We start from the raw sequence: 10,434 nt of genomic DNA, 5'->3' as shown, positions 1-10,434 counted from the left end.
TTACTATGGCTTTCATTCTCGTCTTTCAATGCTTTCCGTCTTCACGAATGTGTTTGAACTTTGTCAACAAGGAGGCGTGACTGTGATTGGATGACGGAGTCAATGCAGTCATGCCAGTAGATCCAGGGGAATGAAGAGATTTTGCGGTTGACAAACTACGGTCTACCACCCCGGTAAGGGTCAGTTTGTTATCAACTGTCGAAGCCGTGGCCACTATGGTGCTAAAGCACCGCCTTCGCACGCTGTTTGTTGCAATATTCACCACCTGACGTTGCTCGCAGGACTGCTATTGCGTTGATGGTGGGTTGAGATGAAAGTTCAATCTTTGTTAATTGATTCTGATGTGAAATTGTGACCGTGGGAATATTTTATCCAGGAATATTTGACTCAAACTGGTGGCACCTGAGAATTTAGTCTCCAGCCTAGGGATTTTATTATAATCGTTGACAACCACGAAATTGAGAAATGGCTCAAATCGCGTCGGATCTGGAAAATAACCACACAGGAAGGAAGCTATTTTTATTTTGACTTAGGGTGCTTCGTTTTCGATCTTTTGGGTGCTTCGTGCTTAGGTCTTCGTTTTCGATTACTACCCGCGCCCGCGTTGGATTCAGCCTTCCTGAAATTTTGCGACATGTAAGTTGAATTATGACAATGTATAACCGCTTACCCTTAATATTGAGAACGGAAGCCCATTCATGAGCAGCTGAAACTTACACTCTTTAGTCTCCTACCTTATTTTGGGCGCGAGTTCTTTCTATAATAAGGTCAAATAAAGACAATCGACCAGTATCAAACACTGAATCTTCTTCTGCACCCGGACTCGCCGCCATGATTTTCTCGTCGACTTTCTCGTCTGTTTCCATGGTAAAAGGTTTGGCATTTGTTTGGCATCGTTTGGCATCGTTTGGCATAAATAATCAGGACAATGATCAGCGGTTTTATTTGCGTATGCGCAGTGTTCTCACGAGCTTGCCTTGGAGACGAGGAGACGAAGAAAACATGTCATACAGAGATTTGAGAAGTAAGTGACCAAATTCCAAGTTTGGACGATAATTGAATTGCTTTGGAAATACAAATCAAATATTTTACTATTCTTCCAACCAGTGGAGCGAGAACTGACTTAGTATTTTGTTGATATTTGCATAGATTTTACAGAAATGATGAGAGCTCTTGGTTACCCAAGACTGATATCCATGGAGAACTTTCGTTCCCCTAATTTTCCGTTGGTTGCCGAAGTGTTGATGTGGCTTGTCAGAAGGTATAGCAATATCATTTCTGCGAGGTCAACTACCTCTATGTCAGCACTGTAAAGTTCACTTGGCTTCTAGTTTATTATTATTGTTATTATTATGCACCTATCAATGTTAAGCCCCAGGTCGAGGAGGGGCAGACCCAGGGGAATTTGTCATTTTCATGGAAGATGGAAATTTCCCACCCCTGGGCCAACATATCCTCTACCTCTGAAATGACTATTATCGACAATTCGTGATTTTCCCTGGAATGTCTGTTATCGTCATTTTTGGATGACTCTGTCCCAGGACTTGTGGTAGCAGATGAAAAGAAAAAAAGAAAAATGGCATCACTGGAAGGGATTTGAACCCAATGTGAAGGAACTGTTTTTATCCACTTAACAACTAAAGATCAACTGGCTGACAATTGCTCTGATTATTTATCAAATCTAATATTATTAGTACACACAAAATCATTGCTGAATAGTGGTCAAGTCTAGTACCTTGATTTTAAAATGGTTAGCTTTCTCTTAAGGTTTGGTAACCGACATTTTCTCCTTTTTAAACTTGTTTCTTAGCTGGTGATAAGACACATTTACAGCAACATGCGGAAGAAAGAATATATCAATATCTTTTAAAAAAGTGTTTTGACAGTTAGCGATACAGTAGTCTAGTGGTTAAGTGAAAGGGTTATTAATCGAACATTCCCAGGTTCAAGTCCAGCGAGTTTAGGCATTGGGGTTCGGATTTTAAAAATAGATATCCATTTCCCATAATCCTTATCAAGCGCTAAGCGTCCTAAATTGACGATAATAGTCAATTTAGAGAAAGTTAGGAATTGTCGATAATAGGCATTTCAGAGGTAGAGGATGGGTTGCCTGGGCACCTACAGACTGTCAAATTCCCCCACCCCCGGGCATCTGCGGATCATCACATTCCTGCCCTGGCGTAACTTTTTTCATTAGATTTACATTCTTGGAACACCAATTTTCTTGACTGTCTATTTCAAATTCCCTTTTAACAGCTGATGGAAATTTGTCGTGTAACAGGAAACCTTTCTCACGGCACTGGACAAGAACCTAACATTTAGCAAACAACATCAATCAAGCATGCACAATTATAGAGTGGAAAATTCATGATATGTAGAAGTATATGTTGCAGTTAATTTTTCATTTCAGTTCATTTTTACTGGGTTGCCAGTATGGCAAACCCAGTCGGGATCTGCGTTTCATGTGTTTGTTTTATTTATTTTCTTTTTTTTTTTTTCCGTGGCGGTAAAAGTCTTGCCTGTCACTCCCCTGCTAAGTGGTGTCTTTGTGCATAGAGCCTTCTGCTCCTATTTTCTTAGGATAGAGAGGGTAGTGGAAATGCATAGATTTCTCTGGTGGACACAGTAGAATAATAAACTTAACCGGCAATGGCGTCAAAAGTCATGTAACGCGAATGGCGTTTTAGTGGATCTTTGAACAAAATATACCCTTATGAAGCTCAATAATGGCAAGTCATTTGGATACTGAACAAGACAGGCGGTGGAATCTTAAAAGCGACGAGTAATGGACTTCGACAACAATCTGTCGCCCGTCAAGCCGAAATCAAAGTGAGCTGCATTTCTAAGATTTTACCAAGTGTGCTATTACAGTACCGCTCGAAACTATTAGTGCATTTGCATGCGCTAATACCTCGTCTTTGCTGATAGTGTTTACCATGAAATCACCTAGGTTGGACGAAAACCGCAACCGAGGCAAAGACGAAAGCAACCGAATGCTGCGGCCGACTTAATTGCGGTAATGTGCCGCAAGAAAACACTGGTACTTTGCAAAGCATTGTTTAATATTATCACACCTAGCTCCCCAAGGTAAAGAATGAATATCCAAACTGTTTTTCACAGCACCGACGCAACGCAACGCACTGTTTAAATATGTTCATCTCATTTTGCCGTGACAGCTGAGAACAGAGAATGTTGATAACGTTTCATGATGCCTAATTCTTACATCTTTATGTTTAATAACTTGTAAGTTTTTCGCTATCATGATGAACAGTTCTTCGAAAAGGGTGAAAGGACATTAAATTTTCTTTTAAAAAACTGTGTGGATTATGCATATTAAACTTAAGTCGCCGCCAGTGCAGTCCGACAGGAAATGTGTATATTTAGAATGAAAAGCGCTTCAAATTTTGCGTCCAGTCCAAATAGAAATGTTTACGGGATAGTTGTTGAAAAGCTCTAACTTTGAACTAAACCTTACTACAACATGTAATGACTTAAAGATTTATACACCAGCGAAGAACCGTAACTGTATTCCCGAAGTTTCTTAAGCAACTCCTGACCACTCCTTGTCGCGCGTTAATTACGATCATTTCTGATGCAAAATATTAAGTGGCAGGTAATTCAGCAGTTGAGCTTGAAGTTCAGAAATATTCATTCCTCTGAATTGTTAAGATTAACTTAAATTAATGCTTCAACGATCACACGATAGACAATTTCAATGAAGCCTCTGACAATTTGGCGAGTTAAAACGTAAATTAACTATTAAGCTGCATGCTTTCGTCACGCAAACGAGAGCAATAGCTCATGAAATATGTTGTTCGATTCGAACTGCTTAACAAGTTTGTAACAAATGGAGAGCCACGTTTCTTGAACGGCTGACAATTACTTGTAAAGTTAATCGTTTTTTTCCATCTTTTGGTCAATAAGATCGAAATGACTTTCGCATATCTTTCAAGGCCGGCCGCTAGACGAGCAGGGTCGCCGTTAAGACGAGTTTTCCCAAACACGTGTAAATTTCTTGATAGAATTTCTGCCGATCTTTATAACATCTGTATTAAACAGATTTCGAACAACTTTTAGAAATCTTGTCGTTTGCTGGAAAAAGAAAAACGATCAACACTTTATGAAAGCGACTTTATTATAATCGAATGTGCCAAACTTCACAGATTGTAAATACGGCAAATACGCACACTAATTATCGCTGCGATTGATCCGCAAAAATATGCAGATTTCTTTGATAGCATCTGCTCCAAATAAAAGCATACTGCATCCTCTCTTAACCGCAGCGTAAATCAACCGGAAAAAATCTAGGTAAAACCTCGGCTTTCGGTTACCGTAGACAAGGTTTTACCTCGGTCAAACTGGGGATTGAACCTGCGGTTTCACCTAGTCAGAACCGTGGCAAATGCACAAATAGTTTCAAGCGGTACTGTACATGTATTTGGAACACTGAAACCAAATGGAAAATTCTCTGGTAACAAGTTACTTATGGGTTCAACAAAGACAGAGAACGAATCGAACACCTTAAGTGGATCTGTGATCAACTCTGCACAGTCTTCAGGTTAAAAAAAAATTTGAAATCTGACAGCCAAGAATTATTTGAAAGAAAGCTTGTCGTCTATTTTGTGCTTCTTTATTCAAGGAAAAGGTTCTTCATGGAAACGGTTTGATCCTGAAATTTTAGTTTGTTGTAATATTGGCATTAATAATTGCACATATTTGACACGATTGAGTTTTTTCTCCTCACACACGTAATGAAATAGGAAGGGGTTTTGCCTCTAATAGCAAAATAATATGTTGTTTGTTTTAAAAAATTATTCGCTGGAAAAGGTGGCTTTTATGAATTCATCATGTTTTATGATATGCAAGCTTAACTGGATAGTTTTTATTGCAAGAGTTAAGCATTTTCTTGTTATTCAAGTAAAAGGTTCTTCAGGAAAGTGTTTGAACCTGAAGTACATGGTAATTTGACACGATTGAGTTTCTTGTCTTCACGCACGCAATGAAATAGGAAGAGGTTTTTGCCTCTTAGAGCAAATACATGTATGTTGTTTGTTTCAAAAAATTGTTCGCTGGAAAAGGTGGCCTTTATGAATTCATCATGTTTTATAATATGCGAGCTTAACTGGATGGTTTTTATGGCAAGAGTAAAGCATTTTCGTGTCAAAATGGGGTTAGCATTTTTCTGTTGTGCTAACTTAATTAAATATAAATATACATTCTGCCTCATGAGTTTGTTATTCTCATTAACCAGCAATGGCGTCGAAAGTCATTGCAACGCGAATAGCGTTTTAGTGCATCTTATGTTGTTTGTTTCAATAAAATGTTTTGCTGGAAAAGGATTCTGTGATATTTTCTGCCTTTGTGAATTATAATATCATGTTGTGTATTGAATTTTCGAGCTTAAGGTTGAAACGTGATACGGGAGGATATTTTTAGTATTGTTCTGTAAGCAGGAAAGGTTTCACAAAAATACATTATAAACAGGTCTGTTGGAAGCTTGCTTGAGTTTCAACAAAATGAGCCCCCAAATCAGCAAAAAATTGTGACGGCAGTGAATAATAAAGTAGCTGCTATTTCCAAAATGATGGAATTACCTGGTGATAAATAACCTCGTCTTGGAGAGTAAATTTTTGACTTTGCAGAAACAAACCTCTCTCAGAGTTTGGGCGATTGTGATCTTTGTTTTGAATTCGCTCATTTATTGTCAAACTTTGAACACTGGACAGAAAAATAAACTTACGAAAACCTGGTATCTTGCCATCATTTGACACAGATGCTTCACTGTTTGGTAACACGATGCCCGCTGAATTCCTGCGGTCATTTTCGATTTTGGGATTTATTTGTGCAACCAAAAGTACAATTATAATAAAATTGAACATAGAAAAAATCTTCCAAAATGTTTGTCACTGATCGTAACTTTTTATAATTATTCTATATTCACGGTTCAAAATTAATGTTGTTTTCATGTCGTAAATATGTTATTCTCGAGCGACCGTCCTGGAAACTTCCTTCTGCTCTTTCTAAAAACTGTGTATCAATTTACTTTTGCATCAATATTTGTTTTTGCGTAAAGCAAGCTAACAAAATCTGTACCTTGCTGAGTTCGTATTTGTTAGCGTTAATAGTATTTTCTGGCCAATGCCTCCGTTTTACGAAGGGGTGTGGTCAACCATCCAGATACTAACCCCGCTGGACAGGGTTAACTTTAGTAAATTTTAGTATTACAAAGCTGCTCAGAGGCCACGCTTAAACTTGTGGTGAAAGAAGTTGTGAGGGAGCTTGAAAATTATCAACATGACAGCCCAGAAGCCAATGTTTCTCACTTCCCATTTATTTTCTTCAATCTTTCTGGGTTCAGTACTTTGCTAGTAACCACATCTTCTCAGGCTATTTACCCAAGACTTCTACCATGGCACTATAATGATAGACAATAACAAAACAATATCGTGCACTTGAATCTCCTGGAAGACAACACACAGCTCAGTTGACATTTTGTATGGAATAAATCGCTGTGTTACGTCACTACCACACGTAAGCAATGCATGTTTATTTTTTCTAAAGAGGACAGGAATTTCTTCTTTCTGACAAATGATTAATTAATAGGCCGGTAGCCAGGTTTTTAGCCCCAGAAAAGGATCTGTTTCGTCGTACGAACGTGTGAGGACTGGTGAATCAAAGGGCCTCTGCTGGTATGACTTCTGGGTGACCCCTTAAGGAGGCTCGAAATAGTTTCTCCTTTTTTCAAACAAATAAACATATTCTGTCCTTAGATACAGTTAGGGCAATCATATCAAGACGAAATTTGGCCAGGGTATTAAGTACCTATCGTAGATTTCTCACATTATGTTTTCTTCCAAAATAATGTTACCATGGCAATGATATTAGGCATTTCTTTGAGCCTTAAAATCAACATGTGTGGTCCTTTTTGAAGAAACGGGACGGTGAAATTTTCCCATTCATCGTTACCAGATAATGTTACAAATACTCTCCAAAATATTTAAAATTCAACAAAATCTGTAGGTCAGTTTTTCAGAAAAATAAGTTTTTTTGAAATGTGCCTCTACTTTTTTTTTTCACCTACAGAATTCTTTTAAATTTGAAAGACAAACGGTTTAAATTAATCTAAGCTAACATGCAAAAAATGAAACCGTCCAGAAGCAGAGATATAAACGAGTAAAGTTGCAAAATCAGGAAAAATTAGGGGGTTACAAGATCAGCATTTACACATGCGTCACCCGATCATTCGAGTCCGCGCGCGAGTGGAGCTACAGGTCTACACAAACAGATTTAAGTAACTATTAAACCGTTTAAGTAGAATTTTCGTAGTTTTCGTGAATAGGAGATGTCTATTTATATGCCATGTATATAGGAATTGGAGAAAGGTAAGCGAAATTAGTGGTATTTGTTTATTTCTGGTGACCCATTTAAATCATGAGCAAGCAGCCTAAGAATTGCGTGTGTGGCTTACGCACGCGGGCTCAGCTGAAAACCCTTTCGAGCCTCCTTAAATGGTCTTAATGACCCCCCAACTTGAAAAACAATTGTCTGGAACAGTGTATGTACCACAGGCAACCCAGTGTACTCTCACGGAGGGTCTAGTTTTTTTTAACTAGGTAATTTTTTTTTTAACTAGGTATGTTTTGTTAACTACATGTAGGTATTTTTTAATCAACTGTCTAAAAAAAGGATTTTCCTTTTTTAGTTGTGTTAAGTTAAAAAACAGGGGCTTGGTTTTTTAGGGGGTATGAAAAAATAACGAAACTCTCCTCTTCTCCATTCTAGTTGTCCTACCCGTCCCTCATCTTCCCCCATTTTCCCTAACCTACCCCACCCTTTCTTCACAGATCTATCCCCCCCTTACCTTCCAGTTACCTCTCCCCTTGAATATCCCTTATGCCCACCCCCTCTACAGCACTTCTCACAGACAATTCATACTTGTCAAGACTTTTCTTTTTACTCACCTGAACTCGAAATTGAACCCCTACCCCTGCTGTCCACTCTCTTATCCACTTGACCACACAAGCAACTCAAGCAAACCTCTCATCATAATTTATAATTAAATATTTTATTATTCATCCCAGGCCACTCTCGGTCCAAACTTTGATTTATTCACATTTGACCACCAGAGCCATGCACATGTTGTAAATCTTGTAGCACTGATACAATCCATGGAGGAGTCACACTAATGCAATAGCGTAAATGAAATTGATTTCTATGGAGAAATACAGGAATTGAAAAGATTCGCAAATAAATTGTTATTCAAAAGATGATTTTTACAGGAAGGCCAAACATTTCTTGAAAGAAAAACAAAGAAGAAACTCAGCCTTTCAGGAAACAAAGATCGATCTGAGCAGAAACAATCAACAAACTGGGAACATCAGATGATAACTCAAAAGAAATGGGCTTACAGCAACGGCAAACATCAAGAAAGTAGCTCCAAAATGGGAACTGTTTCAAATCTTGTCCCAAGTACATGTACACAGTTGAATTTCTCACACAGGACACAAGTGTGAAAAAGTGACTTCAAGAAATTACGCAGAAATCAGCCAGCAAGTTGTTAGTTAACACAAGTGTTGAAATGTGCTTTTTCCCTGCTTAGAAAGTGCCCACCAACCAATGGCAGCTCCAACATTCCTATCTTTGATAGAGATCGACTGAATGGTAAAAGGTCACCATTGTACCCCAACAGTAGTTGCTTTTAGGAAAAGTAACTGATATCGAAAAAACATTCTGCTCGAGTAGTGACCAAGTTTGGAAAACTCAAATCACTTATTTCTTCCACTAGATTAGATCTGTGCAGCATGTAAACAGGCCATTTTGCAAAATGAGTAAACAAATTTCCTTTCAAGATAAAGTGAAGTTTATTCATATTGTAACCATACCAAATAAGAACACCATTGTAACATTATTGTAATGTAGTTACTATCCGGTAGTACACAGCTCTTGTTAATTGAAAATCTGAGAGAGAAATATTTCCAAAGTTATATTTCCAAAGGAATCATAAAAAAATTTCACTGTTTTTTCATTTCCAAAAGTAGTCCTACTATATGAAAGACAAAAAAGGGTTTAGCTCTGAGGAAGGGCTAACAATCAAAATGCCAGCATTCAAATTTCTTCACAGTGGTCAATTTACCATATCAACTCGCTTGATAAACCCTTTCCTTTACTTCGCTTTCCCACCGACACAGCACCACAGCTTCTTTACAATCTAACCCCTTTATCCTACAAGTGAAAGAATGCTTTACTTCCAATAACCAGGGACCAATATTCTTAACCCAATGACCAAGACAACGGTTGTTTCAGACTACACACTTCAGATAACTGATTACTTCAATCACTATAATACATGCCAATCCCTTGCATGGAATGCAGCATCTCACACTTACACACTGGCTTCAGATAATCCTAACTCAGTTATTGAAAGCTAACTATTTTAAAATGGTTGCTTTGACTTAAATACTGCTTATCAGCGCTAATCAAATGGGTGCTTAGACTTAAATACTGTTTAATATCAGCAATATTTGTAGACAGTCTGCAGTTGTCATACACCTCCTGGAATGCTAACTGTTTCAAATAAGACAGTGCATAACCATAATCACTAAATTGAAAGCTTACCGTAACCCTATTTCCTAAAATGCGGGCAGTGTCCCTAACCTTACATGAAAGCTAATCATTCAAAATAAGTGTTCAGTAACCCTAATCACTCAGCTGAGCATTTGACCCTAATCACTAAAATTTGTTGGCTTTTAATAGCACCAGAGAGAAAGAGGTTTACCCAGTTTTTGAAAAATTTACCTAGTTAAAAAAAAATCCTAGTTAAAAAAATATTTCCTAGTTAAAAATAAAATCACCTAGTTAGAAAAAAACTAACTAGTTGAAAATAAAATCACCTAGTTAAAAAAAAAAACTAACTACGTCGTTGAAAATAAAAATTAATTGAAAACAAAAATTAACTGCAACATATACAAAAAGCAATCACGAAAAAAAGTGGAAAGAAGCATTCTCGTACTTGTGAACACTCCAGCAAGGACTGATAGAAGTGATGGTCCTTATTTACAAAAAGACTAGACCAGGGGTGGATCTAGGATAAAATAATGACTGGTCTCCAAAACAACGAAAAAGTTCCTAGGGGATGCGGGGGCATGCTGCCCCAGGAATTTTTTCGATTTTAACTCTTTAAAGTCCGCTTTTTCATGTTTCTGATAGACTTCTGTAAAACAGTGGAAACCAGTATGAATCCGCCCCTGAAGACGGATTTGCTTACCTTTCTTTCACCCATGGTATCCAGAAAAATCGGGAAAACCGGAGAAGTCTCATCAAAACCAAGGTTGGGGATAACTCATCTCCAGGTTCTCTCTGTGTTCCAAGATGGCGGACTTGTCAAATTCCCAACGATGGGGCAATGCATACGTGTCAAAATCCCTACCCAGGGGA

General features: G+C 38.0%; 2 protein-coding genes across 4 annotated transcripts in view; one reads left to right on the top strand and one right to left on the bottom strand.

Moving 5' to 3' along the window:
* The window catches only part of LOC138014439 (testis-expressed protein 47-like), an 83,507-nt gene extending 82,578 nt beyond the window's left edge, over positions 1-929 (bottom strand). For all 3 annotated transcript variants that reach the window (XM_068861508.1, XM_068861509.1, XM_068861510.1), the window contains exon 1: positions 735-929. In XM_068861508.1, coding sequence (XP_068717609.1) covers positions 735-914 — 180 coding nt within the window. In that variant the 5' untranslated portion in view covers positions 915-929. The remainder of the gene's footprint in view (positions 1-734) is intronic.
* LOC138014441 (clusterin-associated protein 1 homolog) overlaps positions 892-10,434 on the top strand; it is a 29,243-nt gene continuing 19,700 nt past the window's right edge. The window contains exons 1-2 of the mRNA XM_068861516.1: positions 892-1,024; positions 1,150-1,261. Of these exons, the coding sequence (XP_068717617.1) occupies positions 952-1,024; positions 1,150-1,261 (185 nt within the window). The 5' untranslated portion in view covers positions 892-951. The remainder of the gene's footprint in view (positions 1,025-1,149; positions 1,262-10,434) is intronic.

Source organism: Montipora capricornis, chromosome 8 (genome assembly GCF_036669925.1).
Source record: "Montipora capricornis isolate CH-2021 chromosome 8, ASM3666992v2, whole genome shotgun sequence".
NCBI lineage: Eukaryota > Metazoa > Cnidaria > Anthozoa > Scleractinia > Acroporidae > Montipora > Montipora capricornis.
This window is presented reverse-complemented; position numbering and strand designations above follow the sequence as displayed.